This window comes from Nerophis ophidion, linkage group LG22, assembly GCF_033978795.1.
Source record: "Nerophis ophidion isolate RoL-2023_Sa linkage group LG22, RoL_Noph_v1.0, whole genome shotgun sequence".
NCBI lineage: Eukaryota > Metazoa > Chordata > Actinopteri > Syngnathiformes > Syngnathidae > Nerophis > Nerophis ophidion.
The window spans coordinates 23,464,197-23,484,722 of NC_084632.1; the positions used below are offsets into that span (position 1 = coordinate 23,464,197).

General features: G+C 39.5%; 1 protein-coding gene across 3 annotated transcripts in view; it reads left to right on the plus strand.

The window, feature by feature from the left end:
• Positions 1–16,903, plus strand: part of mllt1a (MLLT1 super elongation complex subunit a) — a 52,049-nt gene extending 35,146 nt beyond the window's left edge. Inside the window, exons 8-12 of one of the 3 annotated variants that reach the window (XM_061883537.1) lie at positions 151–262; positions 2,519–2,618; positions 2,906–2,983; positions 4,442–4,513; positions 8,890–16,903. In XM_061883537.1, coding sequence (XP_061739521.1) covers positions 151–262; positions 2,519–2,618; positions 2,906–2,983; positions 4,442–4,513; positions 8,890–9,018 — 491 coding nt within the window. In that variant the 3' untranslated portion in view covers positions 9,019–16,903. The remainder of the gene's footprint in view (positions 1–150; positions 263–2,518; positions 2,619–2,905; positions 2,984–4,441; positions 4,514–8,889) is intronic. The other 2 variants (XM_061883538.1, XM_061883539.1) reach the window with 2 other exon arrangements.
• The last annotated feature ends 3,623 nt before the right edge of the window (positions 16,904–20,526 follow it).

The window sequence follows — 20,526 nt, forward strand, 5'->3', positions numbered from 1 at the left end:
TAGAGTTTATCACCTTATGCAATTGGACCACAGTTGCAAGAGTTGCAGTTGCAAAAAAATGACATATTAGCATTAGGACTTGTATTCATTAGCATCTAACGTCATATTAGTTCATATCTACATTAGGTGATATGTCTTTGTTTCTCCCAGGTCCCCTGCGATCCATGGTGGAAAATACCGAGTTGGAAGAGTCAGACGATGACGACAGCAGCTCGGAGGAGGAGACCCCTGTTAAGACTAACCCCCCCAACCGTGACTCTCGGTCAGTGTTTTTAGTGGGACTTTTTTATGCGTTTGTTGGAGGAGTCTAGCAGTCAATTGTATCATTCCATTTGATATCTAACATAAGTGTTACATGAAATGTAAATATTAGGTTGTACCCAGTGATCAATCACCGATCAGTATCAGCTGATTTTCATTAAAAATGGGATTGCCATTGCCCATTGAATGCTGATAACAAATGCAGATCCACTCTGGCTGACAGTGTATTTTTAGTCCCCAGGCTGATAGCACCTAATTATGTGTCTCCACACACAGTGTAGAGCCACTCTCCTAAGCTAACAATACTCACCTCCATTCCTACATCTAAGTATCATTATCACACGCTAATCATGTTACACAACAAGAGCAGGCCAGGAGCAGACATGCTAATAGATAAATGCTAAGCTATTTTGAAACCACACCAATAAACAAGTGTTAAGGAAAGTTTAAGAAATGTAGATGGAACCATGCTACAGCAGAAAGTAAGTAGCTGTTTGCAGAAAATTAATAAGCGTTAGAGAGAGGATAATATAACAACTATTGATGTGTCAGCATTGTCAGTCAGTACACGACACGTAAACGGAGGGTGGATCAATCCATACAATTGGTGGTGTCGATACTAAAGGGAGCATCAGTAAACTTAATCAATACTAGATTGATTAAGTTGATATTTTTATTTTATCAACATAGTTTTGTTGTTGTTTGTGTTAAATTCTGAAAATAAATCCCTGAACATGAGGACTGAAAAGGGGAAAAACCAAATGATTCAATGAGTAGTAGATGGTACACAATAACTAAACAAAATCAGAAACTACTCTGACTTTGTTTTGATCAAACAATTGTATGTAAGAAAATAATAAGGAACCAGATTAAATATTATGTTGGTATTGTTAAACTGTCAAAAGCATCCATCCATCCATCCATCCATCCATCCATCATCTTCCGCTTATCCGAGGTCGGGTCGCGGGGCAACAGCCTAAGCAGGGAAACCCAGACTTCCCTCTCCCCAGCCACTTCGTCTAGCTCTTCCCGGGGGATCCCGAGGCGTTCCCAGGCCAGCCGGGAGACATAGTCTTCCCAACGTGTCCTGGGTCTTCCCCGTGGCCTCCTACCGGTTGGACGTGCCCTAAACACCACCCTAGGGAGGTGTTCGGGTGGCATCCTGACCAGATGCCCGAACCACCTCATCTGGCTCCTCTCGATGTGAAGGAGCAGCGGCTTTACTTTGAGTTCCTCCCGGATGGCAGAGCTTCTCACCCTATCTCTAAGGGAGAGCCCCGCCACACGGCGGAGGAAACTCATTTCGGCCGCTTGTACCCGTGATCTTATCCTTTCGGTCATAACCCTAAGCTCATGACCATAGGTGAGGATGGGAACGTAGATCAACCGGTAAATTGAGAGCTTTGCCTTCCGGCTCAGCTCCTTCTTCACCACAACGGATCGGTACAACGTCCGCATTACTGAAGACGCCGCACCGATCCGCCTGTCGATCTCACGATCCACTCTTCCCTCACTCGTGAACAAGGCTCCTAGGTACTTGAACTCCTCCACTTGGGGCAGGGTCTCCTCCCCAACCCGGAGATAGCACTCCACCCTTTTCCGGGCGAGAACCATGGACTCGGACTTGGAGGTGCTGATTCTCATTCCGGTCGCTTCACACTCGGCTGCGAACCGATCCAGCGAGAGCTGAAGATCCCGGTCAGATGAAGCCATCAGGACCACATCATCTGCGAAAAGCAGAGACCTAATCCTGCGGTTACCAAACCGGAACCCCTCAACGCCTTGACTGCGCTTAGAAATTCTGTCCATAAAAGTTATGAACAGAATCGGTGACAAAGGACAGCCTTGGCGGAGTCCAACCCTCACTGGAAATGTGGTCGACTTACTGCCGGCAATGCGGACCAAGCTCTGGCACTGATCGTACAGGGAACGGACCACCACAATAAGACAGCACTTACTGTAAATATTTACAATTAATACATGTGATCGTGTTATCGGTCAATCTCACTCAAGGATGATGGAAATAGGTTGCATAATTATTTGATCGGAATATCCGTAGTAGATATGCGTCTTGTTTTTCAATTCATATTCACTTACAGTAATAGAAGTAGTATATTATGACAGAGTTTTTTTCGTTTAGTTTTTTTTAGGTCTCCATCTGTGTACTAAAAGTGACTAAGACGTGCAAACACTCATGCAGTATGTCATTTTGTCATTCTGTGTGGGATTGACCTCTGACCTTGTTGTCCCCCACCAGACTCAGCCTGAACAGCGAGAGTGACAGCAGTGACGGCTCGCACCGCCCCAGTCGAGACCCTGCGCCACCCCCACAGAAACACGGCTCCTCCAATAACAAAGTGAGACCTGGTTTTGTGCCTTAGATTATTGACATATTGACTGAGGCTTTTTAGGGCCTGAATTAAGATGACTTAATTCAGAACAATGCAAAAGGTTTAGCTTGTCTGAATGTTATAAAGTACATATTTTGTGTCCAAGCAGCGCCATTTTCTACCATATATAGGTATTAATTGCTATATTTATTTACCAAGGTGCCATTCAAGCTGCAGCATTTCCGGCAATCACAGCCTCCCTCTCCTATATTCCATAACTTTGAAAAAATCTTATTTTCTCGGTGTGAGTGCAGGTGTCAGGCAGAAAGAGTCCAGACTCTTCTTTCCGTTCTGATAAGGTGTTGAAGAAGGGATACGACAAGGTAGGAAGGGTAAATCAAACTTTTTATGCTTCAATCCATACACATTAAATTATTGCGTAGTATAGACAATATAAATGATATCAATGTTGCCGACGATAGTTTTTAATACTATCGTCATATAATGCATGTTGATGATACATTCTAGCTGTGTCCTGCAAATTTGACAGCGACAAGCGAACGATCGAATCAATGCAATGTAGCAATCTTGCTAGCGGCTAATGTCCCTCAACAGTGCAAAGCTACTTCTAAGTCAGTAAACTGTTTCATGTAACATTATTACTGGAGGATAAGAAATTGCTAAATATGCTACACTACACATTATAGGAGGATATTTTAACCTCTAAACTAGAGTTACAGAATCCAAACAAAGGGGGCAGATTGATACAAATATCGATACTTACACCACGACCACCATCCTGTGTTTTTGTCTGATTATATTTGTGATCAAAAATGTAATCATTCAATGATCTTGAAAATTTCAAGTATCTGCATTGATATGACTAATACTGCCCCTGAAACTACCGTATTTTTCAGACTATAAGTCAGTTTTTTTCATAGTTTGGCTGGGGATGCGACTTATACTCAGGAACGACTTACGTGTGAAATTATTAACACATTACCGTAAAATATCAAATAATATCATTTATCTCATTCACGTAAGAGACTAGACGTATAAGATTTAATCGGATTTAGCGATTAGGAGTGACAGATTGTTTGGTAAATGTACAGCATGTTTTATATGTTAGTTATTTGAATGACTCTTACCATAATATGTTACGTTAACATACCAGGCACTTTCTCAGTTGGTTATTTATGCGTCATATAACGTACACTTATTCAGACTGTTGTTTACTATTTTTTATTTATTTTGAATTGCCTTTCCCTATTCTTGGTGTTGGGTTTTATCGATTATATTTCCCCCAAAAATACTACTTATACTCCAGTGCGACTTAAATGTTTGTTTCCTTCTTTATTATGCCTTTTCGGCAGGTGCGACGTATACTCCGGAGCGACTTATACTCCGAAAAATACGGTACTTGGTATTGGATCGATATTTATATTTGTAGTATCAATTAACAAAAAAAACGAAGAATAAGTGTTTATTACATTTGAACAGAAGTGTAAGTAGAAACATGTTACAATAGCAAGTAACCGGCTATTAACAGTAAATCAACAAGTAGATTAAGAATAGTTCTGAGAAAATAACTCAATTGGAAATGACGCAATATGTTATCATATATGTCAGCAGCAAAATTAGGAACCGTTGTAACCCATTTGGAAATGGTTAAGTGCTCATAAACACCCTTCAGATGTAGTGGTGTATTAAAATCATGTCAAGGCTGTTTATATTGAAAGTGATTATTTAAAACCAAGCACAAATCTGTAGATCCCTCTAACCATTTAAAGTACCAGTGTTGAAAATGCAAATCATGACTGTGTATCCTCTGCACCCTCCCTCTTGTCAAGGCCTACACAGAAGAATTAGTTGACCTCCATCGCAGACTGATGGCTTTAAGAGAACGTAACATCCTACAGCAGGTGTGTGTTCATATCTTTATATTATTTCATACTGCCATGGTTGTCGCGTTTCTGTCTGCTCTTTGAATACTAATATACATAATGCTGCTTATTCAACAGTTTTGTCATTGTCACATTTTTTTGATTCAAGCCGAGCAAGTTATTTCACACAATCTCATATAATCCTAAAACTTGTGCAGGGATGTGAAGTGTACCGGCAACTAATTGTTGCTGGCATTGTTATCCATTGCTTTGTGTTGTGTGATGATGACATGTAGAACTGTTGATTGAACTGGGTCAGTCAATTTTTTAGGACCGCCGTTAGTTCTGAAGTGTTGGATCTCGACCAAGGATGAATATTTTTTTAGAAATATATTTTCACAATCAAGTACACTGTGCAACAAGAAATGTTGACCTAACTCTAGGTGCGGTCATATAAAGGAAATGCAATTTTGGTAAACATTTTGTCATAAATGTAATACAGTTGAGTCTGTACTGTTTTTGCCAAAAATAAAATATTTATTTTTTTATTTGCTGAAAACTCGATTTTCAATTACGTTTTTGATATATGGGGTATTAACTTAAAAAGACAACAAAGGGGTGGGGATTGCTGATGTAATAATTAATAATACTGAAATAGGTTAATAAAAAGGCAAAATAAATGTTATAGTTACTGTATATGTGAAGACAAATATTTGTGTCTTTATTATTTGCATCAACTTTTCAGATTTTTCTCATAACCTTTTGCTCTATTTTGATGGGGGTTTTTTTTTTTAAGTTTATTTTATTTCTACAATGGGAAATACGGGTCCATAAAAAGCTGTGTTCCACAAACGGCCCCCGGGCCACACTTGGAACACGACTGGTTTACTTATTTCACAAGGAGGACAAAGTGTTGCCCAATGACGAAGTTGTGTCTCTAAGCTTTGTCTCGTTATGGTTTGATTATAATCATGATTTCTTTGTTTTAGACAAGTTTAACAAATTACATTAGGGACCTGATGTAATCACATTTGCACATTTCAACATATCTAAAAAGGAGTAGGAAGAAGCAAAGCTGATATAATCCTACCTCTTCTCTGTGCTTTTTACTGAAAGTTCATTCACGACTTAACTTTTGCATGTTTAAATTAGGTTCACTTCCTATGCAAAAGAGAGGAAAGAGTTGGGGAAAAAAACAATGTATAACCTTTTGCGGAAAGTCAGTAAAAATTATGTATTAATATTGTAGAACGTGTGTTGTTAACCTTTTTGATTTCAATTATTAACACTGATTTAGAAATCTTGCTCGTCTCGATTTTTAATTTTCATATTCAATTTGTGTATCCAACCTACTTATATTTGACAAATTTGTCAAATAATATGAAGCCATGTGTTAATAACAAATATTAGTATTTGTTTAACACAAACTTTAGGCTTAGGTCAGACTGGTTTGAAAAATAAATACTAATCCAATATACTGCATGAGAAGCAACTCATAAATAACTGGAGGAAAAATAAAAGTATGTACAATAACGCTGTGCTTAAAAGAAACTCATTTAATAAATATGTTTCTTAACTATACTGCCATTAATAGTAATGTGCAAATAAAAATACAGCCTCACCACTTTAGTCATAATGTTTGCGCTTAAGAAACTTTTCTATGACTTAAGCACCAGACTTATTCTGTGTGTTAGAGACAGATTTGTGTATAGAGTATGGTAGACTTAAAAACAGGCACCATGACTGCTACCAAGGACGTGTGGCTGTGCCAAGCTGCATGCAATTGCTGTGGTTTTGACTTTAGTTTTTCTGACGAAATAAACCAAAATAATATCTCTGTATATAGTTCTACACATACTCTAGCTCATAAACTTCCAAAAAAAATGCTTTTATTTCGTCAAAGTATATTTTGCGGCTGTATTTGACACATCTTGATGCTACAATCCTGCAGGGTTTTGTGACCAGCAGGCACTCTAACATGAACACAACGGCGCAATAAACAAAAAGCAGCATATGTTTGTGCAGACTGGAGTGGAGAACACTCTCGCAAAAAGGAGGAGGTGGAAGGTTCAAGACATGATAGAGAGGATTTAACGGTGTTTTTTTTTATTTACGTTCTCATGGTGTGTGAATGTGATTGTGAATGTTGTCTGTCTATCTGTGTTGGCCCTGTGATGAGGTGGAGACTTGTCCAGGGTGTAGGCCGCCTTCCGTCTGATTGTAGCTGAGATAGGCTCCAACCGTGACCCCGAAGGGGATACGTGGTAGAAAATGGATGGATGAATGAGGGAAAAACGGAAATTTCAGTTTTTGGTCCGGCCCTCACTGACTTGGGACCGTTGCAAAATGATGTGCGTCCCAAAGTCACCAGCCTTGGCGTCACTGTAGACAGCGATTTTAAACTTGACAAACAAGTCAATGGCGTTTTAAAATCGTGTTTTTATCACCTTCGTCTTTTAGTAAAGGTTAAACCGTTTTTATCTTTTAACCTTTTTGAACAAGTCGTGCATGCTTTTATTTCAAGTCGCCTGGACTACTGCAATGCACTTTATGCTGGCATTAGCCAAAAAGCTCTCTCCCGGTTGCAGTTAGTCCAGAACGCGGCAGCACGACTTTTAACTAGGGCCAGGAAACGCCAGCATATAACCCCAATTCTTCAGAGTTTGCACTGGCTCCCTGTTCATTTTAGAATTGATTTTAAAACATTGTTGTTTGTTTTTAAATCTTTACATTGACTGGCACCTCAGTATATCTCGGACCTCATCCAAATTTACACTCCTGCGCGCGCTCTGAGGTCCGAGAGCCAGTTCCAGCTAGTGGTGCCCAAGACCAGACTTAAAACCAGGGGAGACAGGGCCTTCTCTGTGGTCGGCCCTAAGCTCTGGAACACTCTGCCCCTCCATGTTCAAACTGCTTCCACAGTGGAGTGTTTTAAGTCTCGTCTTAAGACCCACTTTTATTATTTGGCTTTTAACACTACGTGAGTTGTGTGGTCCTCTGTCCTCTGTGTTTTTTATACACTTTGATTTCTATTTTACTGTTTTAATTGATTTTACCCTTTAAAATTGTTTTTAATTATATTTAATTTTATATTGGTTTTATATTTATTTATTTTTTGTTTTTATTCAGTCATTGGTGGAGCATAATATTGTTTTTTAATATTGTTTTTAACATGGCTGTGCAGCACTTTGGAAACGTTATTGTTGTTTAAATGTGCTATATAAATAAAGTGGATTGGATTGGATAATTAATTAATTGATTGATAATTAAAAATAGTCACACCGCTCTTATCTAGAATGGTAAAGTGACAAAGTTTCACAATTGGCAGCTCTGGTCCCTCCTGCTTCGTATTGTTATTTTCTGGAAGATCAGGTGCATAAGAGCAGTGTTAAAAGCAAAGTTACGATGTCAGTGATAGGAAAAACTGGGTTACATAATACCAGTGTTACTTTTAATATTAACAAGTAATCTAAATAAAATACTTCAATGTACATTACAACGCAGTTTCCGATGCTTTTGATGTAATGTGGCATGCTACTTTTTATGTGGTTATATGCCATCAAGTTCAATGCAGTTCAATGCAGAAGGTAACTTTTCACTAATGAAAGCAACAGCAAGTACCACGCTCAAATTTAACTTGATATCAATTAGGAAGAGGCAACATCACATACAAAACAACATGTAGGCTAAGTACACAAACACATGGACACACAGTACGAGGGAAATATGAACAACAAATCAATGCTTGCCCTGTGTGTGGAAAAGGGGACAGGACAGCCATCGAAACACATTAAATCTCTTTATTAACTGATGCTAACACAAGCCAGTGAAAAGATTCAACATGAGCTGCTGTCACGTCCTGCAAATTGCTGCTGCTAAGCTAACAAACACCGCTGAACTAAAATTCTTCTCTGAGCGCACTCTTGCTGATGTCCCACTTCACTTGGCAACAGACACCGCCTTTGCAAGGCACACACACTCTGCTCTCATGAAACATCTCTCAACTGCATATGCCATATATTTGAAGTTTTTTTATTTTTAAGTAACGCATTAATTATATTCCCTATTACTAAAGAGTAACCCAATCAATTTTTTGATAAACTAACTATAATAATAATAAAAATGGAATACATTTTATATTGCGCTTTTCTATTATTAGATACTCAAAGCGCTCACAGAGATGATTATTACTTTTAAGAATTAATTTTCTGAATGCTGTACGATGTGTACCGCTAGTCAACCGGTTACAGTAAATCTTAATGTGTTCCGCCATGACGAAATGTGGAGCGCCACAAATACATGAATGTATACTTGTACACACATATGGCCAACAAAGGACCTAAATCGGAATTGGGACCTCGCAAAGTAAATCCATCCCGAAGACATATTGAGCAACTCTCCCTTTGTGTCTTCAGATTGTCAACCTGATCGAGGAGACGGGCCACTTCAACGTGACCAACACCACCTTTGACTTTGACCTCTTTTCACTGGACGAGTCCACCGTCCGCAAACTACAGAGCTACCTGGAGGCGACGGCCACGTGACAGCGAGCGGCGCGGACAGCTGAGGAGGAGGTCGCGACGTCTCCCCGAGGAGACCGGAGGCCAGACTGAATCACTGAACAACAACAACAGACACACAAACATTGCGCAGGAACCAAGAAGCACACACACGAAGATGCTGCACCTTCACATGACGCCGGCAAAGGAGCAGCAGTGAAGAGGAGGAAGGCGTGATCGAGAGAGTTGAAACCGGAAGTGTACTCCATCTACCAGATTTTTCTTTTGTGCAGACCTGTAGAATGCACCCCCACTCTCTCCTCTTTGCACTCATGCTGCTTTCCTCTAAACCACACCTCGTCCTCCTGGCCCCAATTTACACTCCTTACTGGGCAGATCACTCCACCCTGAGCTGGATGTTGTCTTCATCATGACTGACTCGTCTTCTCGGCACAAAAAGTCAATGCATGGCTCCCATTTTCACACTGAACATGTCACACGAGTGCGTTTGGATGACATTTCTCTGCTGTCCCGACATCTGAACACACGTTTTCCCCTTGCACTGAAAACTGAGTCGTGACCTCCCGCCAGCAGCCACCCTCCTCCTCGATTATCTCCATCCCTCCTCTGCAGCCTCCCACGTTGGCGTGCACCAAAGGGCTCTGCCGCTGGCTGCCGCCGGCCACTCCTGAATTGCCTTCCGGTGGCGTTCAAGGTGGGCTAGCAAACAACACAAAGTAGCCATATTCGTCTCCCGGGAATCCAAAAATAAGGAAAAGTAGGGGCCAACTTTTCCCTCTCCCCCTTTTTTTACATTTTATTTTTCTACAATTGTCTTTGTTTCTACTCCCGGATTTGCGGTAAATGACCTGTGAGCTATGAATGTATATGGCTTTTATTTTTCTACGCCCAGCAACAAGCCCACTCTAGTGCCTTTCTGCAGCGTGAGGTGGGTGTTCCACAACCCCCTGCTCGCCTGGGCGTGGGGCGGCAAGTGTTAAGTGGGCTGCCTGAATATCCAGTATTGTCTTAATGGCTTCCTTTCTCTTCCTCAGTGTCCTTGTAGGCTGTTGACCCCTCCACTTAGCGTCCCTTATTATCATCATTCCTGTAGGAACCGTAGAATGTTGAACAGGTGATCACGTTTTTGCTTTCTGCCGCTAGATCAGTGTTTTTCTTGGCGGTAGGGGGGGTACATTATCTGACTTAGCTGTAGTAATTGTTGGTTCGGGCTGCTGTGTGACGGACATTTTAAGGCTCCGGGATAGTAAACAGCAATGATCTCCTTGCTGGAGATGTGCAGTGAGTGTGACGACTTAAAACGGTCTCGTTAAAGCCAGAGCGTGGGAGTCATCTTCAGCACTGCTAAAATGATGCATCTTAAACAGGCCAGCGATAACGTAGCTAAAGAAGAGTTGCCCGCTAGACTTCCTCTGCTTATACTCGGGGTCACATACACAACAAAATGTCTAAGTAGTCTAATAACACACGTTGCAACTCAATCCGTTTTTTATTTATGCCAACTTTTTCTCACCACGCCACCAGAAGCATCAGACCATATTATACATGCACATGGTGATTTAAAGGGAACTCCCACTTTCCAAATACATATTCTTTGCTTAAAATATAGAGGCGGCCCAATCCGGGACCGATATCTGCTTCCATGGGAAATCTCTGATACAAGTAGTCGAGTAACACGTTTAATTGTGGAAGGCCGAACAGCCAGTTAACATCTAAATGTCCTCCAATAAGAACACAAAGTTGATATTTCCTTGTATTTTAGTCAAGTCAATTGCAAATGGTGAACACGGTAGGGTACTAGGAGTTAGCAGCTACACAACAGCTAAGATAGACGTACAAAATAAGTGTTCTTAATTGAACAATATTGCGGTCTCAATGGAAATAAGTATCAACTAATCATGGTTGCATATTACTTATAAATAACCCTAACCCAAGCAGAAGCGTATCCAGTTACACACGTGTCTGCAACATTCAACTTGTATCATTGTGACGGCCAGATGTCACCCAAAAACATATTAGCACTCCACTTCAAAAGCATAAGGTTAGTGTTTTTCATACCTACCATTGTTCTTTGAGTAATTTCACTTCATCAAACCTTTAATATTCCACTCTACGAAATGTTAATAGTATGTACGAATAATTTTCGCTGATATATTAGGATAATATCAGTATCTTATCGGAAAAGGAAAAAGTTGTATCAAAACACCCCTACTTAAAAACAGTGTTTCCCATACATACATTTATTTGTAACGGGCTACAAATAGATTTTGCACGAGCCTATCCACCCTAATAAACACTTGATGGGGGCAGTCTGTACTCTGTATAATGTATAATTATAATGTGGCTCATCCGTATAACTTCACACAATAAGTGGCAGTATTCATTTTAACTCTGCTTTTTGATACAGATGTATCTCAATAAATCAGATTATATTGTCACTACACACACAGTGAAATATTTCAGCAAAAAATGTATTCATGATTTATATGATTATAGCTTACAGCAGGGATAGTTCAGCCAGCTGCTCATTTTTGTTTTTTTGTTAGCTTCTGACTAATTCAACATACTGTAATTTCCGGACCATAGAGAGCAGCCAAACATAAGTCACACAAACCTACTTTTTGGCCAAATTTTGTTTTACACATATTTTGGCCGCACAAGTCTCATTGAATAACCCACAGGTATACATATTGAAACATTACATTTTTACACATGTGCTTATGTTTATTCACATATGTAACTAAAGACCATGCCTGTAACATGGCATACTTCTCAAGCTGCGCGCTCTAGCTGATGACTTTGTTTTCTTCGGCATGCGCCGGTCGGGCCTTATCTGGCCCATAAGTAGTGGATTTCTATTCAGTGCAGCGGCTGTTTCCTTTTTCGATCGCTGAGTCGATCGTCTTTGGCGTTAGGGCTGCGTCTTGTGCATTTCATTGTTTCTTATCTATGATGAGGGTGAGTCCATAACGTGCTAAATAGCTGACTGACTGACCTGTGTGAGTGTGTTTAATTTAATATGAACAATTTCAGTGGTCTGATGGGACCAGGCTAAATTCATTGGCAACATGTGAAGCTTGTGAATATTAAAAAATGCATAAATTAGCGACAGCATTATATAAAGCATAGGGTTCAAAATATGGGGAAAAAGTTGCGTCTTATTAGTACAGACATTACTGTAATTCATTAATAATAATCTATATTAGTGAATATTACACTAATTTGTTTGTCTTACTCAATATCACACAAATTTTCTTTGTCAAGGATAACCCTGAGTTAAGATGTGGATGTTTTTAGCATATACTGTACTTGACCTACAGTACGTTGGTACAAAATGTACCAAAGTGACTCCTGCATCAAAGATTAACATTGTAAAATCAGGGTTGCTCCGATCAGGGTTTTATGCTGCCGATTCTGTCATGAGTAAGATCGGCTGATATCGATCATATGTAATAACTGTACAGTTTTCCATTTATTTATGGCGAGTGCTATTGACAGTTTTAACAGTCCCCTTGTGTCCAGGGAATGAATCCCTGAATTTGTAAACATTAAAAAAAAATGACACCAAAAAAAGGGGTCTCTAATTACTCTTGTATCAGATATATACTGATACTACCTCTGGTATCGATGCCACCAATTTATGGGTCGATCAGCCCTCCTCTTACGTGTCGTATACTGACTGACAATGCCGACACACCAACAGTTGTAATGTTATTGTCTTTATAGACTGTTATTAATGTACCTGTTAATATCTGCTTACTTTCTGCTGTAACGTGGTTCCATCTACACTTCTTAAACTTTACTAAGCACTTATTCCTTGGTGTTGTTTACATCTAGCTTAGCGGTTAACTTAGATTTTAGCATGCCTGCTCCTGGCTTGCTGTCGATGTGTAACATGTTTAGCCTCATCCTCCATAAAGAGACTTAAGAAACTAGAAATTGCAGTTTTATTTCCATAATGGAGGTGATTATTATTCATTTAGGGGAGACGCATAATTAATTTGCTGCAAGCCACTTGTCAGCCCGGGGACCAAAAATAAATAGTTAGATGAGATTGGTGCTTGTGATCGGCATTGAAGGGAAACTGCACTTTTGGGGGGGGGGAATTTTTCCTATTATTCACGATCTTTATGTAAGAAGAGAATAAATGTTTTTTTATGTATTCTAAGTGGTTAATAAATGCGTGAAAAATTCTGCTTACAATAGAGTCAATTGGAGTTGCTCTATTCCGCCTATAAAGCGCTCCAAAATAGTTTCATCCTTTTATATACACACTAAGAATATATGTAATGTAGTAACAGGCACATTCATAGAAACGTAATATTTATGTATTTTGCTTATTTTAAACATGCGGTGGTGCATTAATTTCGTACACATCACGTTTGCTTTATCATTCGACAACGTCGTTGATCGCTGCTCACTGTAGACTTCATGAGAACCAACAAACGTAATCAAACATGACTTACTGTACAATGTCTGCTGTCACTGGGATGCCAACTGTTCAAATATTCCTGTTTAGATGAAGAAATAATCATAGTCCTCGCAAAGTTTAAACAAAGGGGTGGGTGCAAACCAGCATATTTTTCGCCATCCCTGGGTCTAAGTTGGCGGTCAGAGTTGACCAACTTCTCAGTTTAATGTCCACATCATTTTATTCTCAGGCTGAAAGGCATGATTTATAATCTGGATTTAACTTCCATGAGCTTTGATGCAAGAAAGTATGTGAGGATGTCAATACAGCAGCATAAGGACGTTGCCTCTCCTTAATCAATCCGCCGCTAAATGTAGGTCCTTATCGTTAGCACTTATAATAACAATATCGCTAACACATGGTAAATATTTGGGTCACAAAATGTATATGGAGGATTGTTGGTGCTTTTTGGATGGTCATTTATTTGGTTTTATGGTCTGTATAGACACAATGACATCATGGCTCTCAATTGGAAGCGGACTTGGTAACACTTTAGTACGGGGAACAAATCCATCCATCCATTTTCTACTGCTTGTCCCTTTTTGGAGTCACGGGGTGTGCTGGAGTTTATCTCAGCTGCATTCGGGCGGAAGGCAGAGTACACCCTGGACAAGTCGCCCATTCACCATTAATTAGTTGCTTATTAACATGCAAATTAGTAACATATTGGCTTTTAGTCATTATTAAGTACTTATTCATGCCTTATTCTGCATGGCCATATTATATAACCAGTAAGCCGGTAAATAAGAGTCTACCTTAACCTCAAAATTATTGCTTATTAGTCACCCTACACTGCAAAAAGTCAGTGTTCAAAAACAAGAAAAAACATTAAAATGAGGGGTATTTTACTTAAACTAAGCAAAATTATCTGCCAATAGAACAAGAAAATTTGGCTTGTCAAGACTTTGCAAAACAAGCTAAATTAGCTAACCTCAATGAACCCAAAAATACCCTAAAAGAAGTATATTCTCCCTAATAAGTGCACTTTTCTAGGTAGAAAAAAAGAGAGCTTTTTGCTCAATATGTTGAAAAATATTCTTAAATGAAGTAAATGCTAGTGCCATTACCTTGACATAACGATATGCGCTTGGCATCACGATTTTTTTTTTTTTATGCTTGAAGTAAGAAATTATTACTTTAAAAAAGCAGTTTTATACTTGCGAGTGTTGATAACACAGCTTTGCAACAGCTGATATTCCAGTTTCAAGCATGTTTTACTCAATATAGGTCAGGCCTGGGCAATTATTTTGACTCAGGGGCCACATTTAGAGAAAAAAAATATGTGTCTGGGAGCTTGTATATCTATTTTTAGGCACACTAATACAAAACTTTGCAATAATGTCTGATTGAATGCTAAAAACGTTATGTTGAAAAATATTCTTAAATGAAGTAAATGCTAGTCCCATTACCTTGACATAACGATATGCGCTTGGCATCACAATTTTTTTTTTCATGCTTGAAGTAAGAAATTATTACTTTAAAAAGTGGATTTACACTTGTGAGTGTTGATGACACAGCTTTGCAACAGTTGATATTCGAGTTTCAAGCATATTTTACTCAATATAGGTCATCAAATCTCAGCAAAAAGCTGTAATATCTTACTGAGATAATTTAGAACCAAAACACTTAAAACACGTAAAACACTCTGACATAAAATCTGCTTAGTGAGAAGAATTATCTTATCTGACAGAAAATAAGCAAATATCACCCTTATTTGAGATATTTCATCTTACTTAGATTTTAGTTTTTACAGTGTAACCCTTACATGTTCCCCTAGTGTCCAAATAACTCTAAATTAGGTCTTTGTTACTTTAATAAGCAATTAATTAATGGTGAATATGTTCCCAATACTAAAGTGTTACCGCAGACTTTTATTTGTCTTTATTTACGACTTATAATGCACTAAAAAAAGAAAAGCATGTGTGTTCTGTCTCTCCAGGACTGTGAATTATAGGCAAAATTCCCCCCAAAAAGTGCAGTTTCCTTTTTAAAACATAAATCGGCCAAAGCCGATCACATACTTTAACACAAAAATTGGCACAACCCAATGTGAAATATTAATATCAGCAAATATAGTCTTTAATTGGCCTCCTAGAATGAAATGTCTTGCCATGCACCTGTATTTGAAGCAAAACAATAAGTTAGCAGAACGAGAACATTAAATACATCGCCGATGTTCGCACATACGAGTAAAAATATGACGCAAATCCACCATATTTGAAGCTGACGATTTACCAGACTGGTTTCTGTGCTGAGCGTAGAGATGTGTGTACACGACTCACACAGCAGCCCGCTAAGGTACACACACACACACACACACACACACACACACACATCCAAGGAGCCCATCGCCGCTCTGCCTTTTGTGTATTTATTCTGACGTTTGTGTTAGCTTTAATACTTGTGTGTGTGTGTGTGTGTGTGTGGGACGCTGTACATACTCCTGTTTGTAAAACGCTGTATGAGGAAAAGGACTGAAAACACACACCTGGAGTCTCAACCTGGACCTGCCGCCTCGGTGTGCCTCTTGTCGACGCAACCTCTCTCTCTCCCTCTTGCTTTGTGTGGTCGTCCTCGTTAATGACCTTTGACCTTGTGACCAGCCGCTCGTTGTAGTAGGGGGGTGGAGACCCAAAAGAAGCCCACTGTCTACCCACATGTTTTATTTATGGACCTCTGCACTTTTGGCTGTGACGACTTCAGTACTTAATAGTTACCTAAACTGTATTTTTAAGGATTTTATACAATATTTACATGCAATATGATATTCGGTTTTTTGTTGTCTTTTTTGGTCAACTTTTATTTAATTGTCTTGTATTTTGGCATGTTTCGTCACTCAAACAAGCTATTTTCAGGCCTAAATTGTTCCCTGTATTTTATTTTATTTTATTTTAAACGTACGTGATGACAGCTGAGCACCGCCAGGAAGCAGGTGCCACAGATGTTTGCTGGATGACCTCAACCTAATCACACTGTCTGCCTCCAGTCGCAATAACTGGACTAGAGCGAGGACGCCACACTTTTGTTCAGGGATCATAGACATCTGTGCCCGTGCGGCCTAAATGCTGCAGATGCATCATAGGAAAGAATGAGTTTGCATCTTTACGAAACAAAACGTTAAGAGTCCACATGTTGACGTGGGACGGGGGGGCAGGGTGTGTCTGTGACAAGGAGACAGGGTTGCCCGTATTTATGAAGGTTATTTTGCCTTCGCTGGGGTTGCATGGGGGGGGAAGTGGGGCTGCGAGTTAAGTGGCATCGTCCAACCAACTACAATCGACTCCGTTTGGTATGTTTGCAAAAGAAGAACTCGGCATTGGAATGCCACCATGTGGCCATAGGATGCAAGTTGTTGACATGGATGGAAAAAAACATGTTATTTTATTGTTATTTTTTATTTTGGAAAGCATATTATCAATAAAGTCATGAAGTACTGTTGTCACGGCGTCCACGTCATTGACCGCCGGGTGACCCCCGGTCATGGCTCCGCGTGCGCGGCGGGTTCACGCGGAGTTTGTGCGAGGGGTGAAAAGGACACACTCGGCCTGGGCCCGTCATGCACTGACCATCAATCGGGGGGTAATGTTTTTATGGGAGTGGTCTTTATTGTTACAGGCTGATCGATAGACCTCTGCTGATGTCTGAGCACCCTTAAAGGGGTCTATTTTTTCCCCACGTTTAAAACACTTCATTGTGGGTTATGTCAGAGGTCTTCAATGTTATCCAGGCCAAAACCCCATACTGATGTATAAATAGAGCAGGGATCCCCTACTTCTACATTGGGGCAAAAAATTATTTAGTCAGCCACATATTGTGCAAATTCTCCCACTTAAAATGATGACAGAGGTTTTTAATTTTCATCATAGGTACACTTCAACTGTGAGAGACAGAATGTGAAAAAAAAATCCAGGAATTCACATTTTAGGAATTTTAAAGCATTTATTTGTAATTTATGGTTGAAAATAAGTATTTGGTCAACCATTCAAAGCTCTCACTGATGGAAGGAGGTTTTGGCTCAAAATCTCATGATACATGGCCCCATTCATTCTTTCCTTAACACGGATCAATCGTCCTGTCCCCTTAGCAGAAAAAAAGCCCCAAAGCATGATGTTTCCGACCCCATGCTTCACAGTAGGTATGGTGTTCTTGCGATGCAACTCAGTATTCTTCTTCCTCCAAACACGACGAGTTGAGTTTATACCAAAAAGTTTCATCTGACCACATGACATTCTTCCAATCCTCTGCTGTATCATCCATGTATCCATTTTGGTATAAACTCAACTCGTCGTCTTTGGAGGAAGAAGAATACTGAGTTGCATCCCAAGAACACCATACCTACTGTGAAGCATGGGGGTGGAAACATCATGGTTTAGGGCTGTTTTTCTGCTAAGGGGACAGGACGATTGATCCGTGTTATGGAAAGAATGAATGGGGCCATGTATCATGAGATTTTGAGGCAAAACCTCCTTCCATCAGTGAGAGCTTTGAATGGTTGACCAAATACTTATTTTCAACCATAAATTACAAATAAATTATTTAAAATTCCTACAATGTGAATTCCTGGATTTTTTTTCACATTCTGTCCCTCACAGTTGAAGTGTACCTATGATGAAAATTACAGACCTCTGTCATCATTTTAAGTGGGAGAACTTGCACAATCGGTGGCTGACTAAATACTTTTTTGCCCCACTGTATATCTTGTATGACGTTGTGTTTTAAATCAAACTAATGCTAAAGGTATCTTGTTATTGTGCAATACTAAGATATTAAAATAATACAGTATAGCACCATATTCTCTAGCTGTCAACTACAGCGCTTTTTTTTTTTTTTATTGATTGAGACTTTTATTGGTAGATTGCACAGTACTGTACATATTCTGTACAATTGACCACTAAATGGTAACACTCAAAGTTTTTCACGTTAATCAATTCATGGTAAAGATATATACTATTAGCATAATACTGTCATCACACAAATTAATCATCAGAGTATATACGTTGAATTATTTACATTATTTACAATCCGGGGGGCTTAGGTTTGGTTAATATCATCACTTCAGTCATCAACAATAATATCATCTGAGAAATGGACATTGAAACAGTGTAGGTCTGATTTCGTAGGATATGTACAGCGAGCAGTGAACATAGTGAGCTCAGAAAGCATAAGACCAAGTATATACATTTGATTATTTACAATCCGGGGAGGTAGGATGTGGTGGGGGGAGGGTGTTAGTCTAGGGTTGTAGTTGCCTGGAGGTGTTCTTTCAGTGCGGTTTTGAAGGAGGATAAAGATGCACTTTCTTTCAAACCTTTTTGGAGTGCATTCCATATTGATGTGGCATGGAAGGAGAACGAGTCAAGACCTTTGTTAGATCAGAATCTGGGTTTAACGTGGTTTATGGAGCTCCCCCTGGTGTTGTGGTTATGGCGGTCATTTACTTTATGGAAGTAGTTTGACATGTACTTCAACATCAGGGAGGTGTAGCGAATTTAATAGACTGGGTTCAGTGCAAGTTGTTTTACTCTGTCCTCCACCCTGAGCCATCCCACTTTGGAGAAGTGGGTAGGAGTGAGGTGTGATCTGGAGTGGAGGTCTAGAAGTAACCTGACTAGCTTGTTCTGGGATGTTTGGAGTCTTGATTTGAGTGTTTTGGAGGTGCTGGGGTACCAGGATTTGCATGCGTAATCGAAAAAGGGTTGAATGAGAGTTCCTGCTAGAACAGGGGTCGGGAACCTTTTTGGCTGAGAGAGCCATACCAGCCAAATATTTTGAAAAGTATTTCCGTGAGAGTTATATAATTTTTTTTTTAAAGACTGAATACAAATAAATGTGTGCATTTTTAAGTAAGACCAACATTTTTAGAGTATAATAAGTCTCATTCTTTTTAATAACATTGTTATTCTGAAGCTAACCAACAATAAATAAAATCATTCTTACCATTAATGCGACTTTTTGAACAGGTGCGGTAGAAACCGGATGGATGTTTTATATTTTGAACGTTATTTTTGACACTGTGATTACCAGTGGAATTATTCATTACTTACCGTATTAAGCAATTTCAGCTAAGATTTATCTGAGAACTAGGTGCAGTCATCAAAAGAGCCACAGAGCCATAGGTTCCCTACCCCTGCGCTAGAATCTTCACGGTGCTCTGTTGACCAGAGAGGAGATTCTGTAGAGATATGTTGTTCGTTGGCTGACCTTTTTGATTACCTGATATAGCTCTGGAGCAGGAAGCTACTACTTATATTTATGTGTGCTACATAAATTAGTTTTAATGGTCCTATCGGTACCTTATTTTCCTATGCTATGATATTCAAAGAATACAGTAATAGCTCTGCTAATAGCTAACTGGCAGACACCCATATAATAAGTATTAGGGCGTGCTATGAAGCCATTGGGTTTGTCGCCCTCTCCAGAATGTACGATCTGCTTGTCAGTCCAGCAACATGTGTGTGTCTTCCGCGGCTACATGCACACGACTGCAAGGCATACTGGGTGACACAGAGTACACTAATGGTTGTGATATAAACAATTGTAACACTCTTAGTAATATGCGCCACGCTGTGAAGCCACACCAATTAAGAACGACAACAACATTTCAGGAGAACATCCTCACAGTAACACAACATAAACGCAACACAACAAATACCCAGAATCCTTTGTATTCATGACATTTCCTGGCTATTTTATACTCCCCGCTAGCAGCAATACAGCCAGTCTATTGACAGATTAGTCAGAACTATCTTCTTTTTTTTTTATTAGAAAAGGCAACAGTGCAGGATTCTAGCATGCATTTGCATGTTCAAGCCAGTCTGATCCACAACAAGATATACTTAGTAGCTCATTGACTATGATTTCCTGAAGGAACTCTCCTAAAGGAATAAATAAAGTACTATATATCTATCTGACTATCTACCTATCTATTTAATAAAAATGTGGGACAAGCGCAAAGATCTTCTGGTAAACCTATACCATATATGGATATGACCGTGAACATAACTACCGCAAAATGTGTCACTAAGTTCTTAAATTACAAATAGCTTGTTTAAAATAACTTT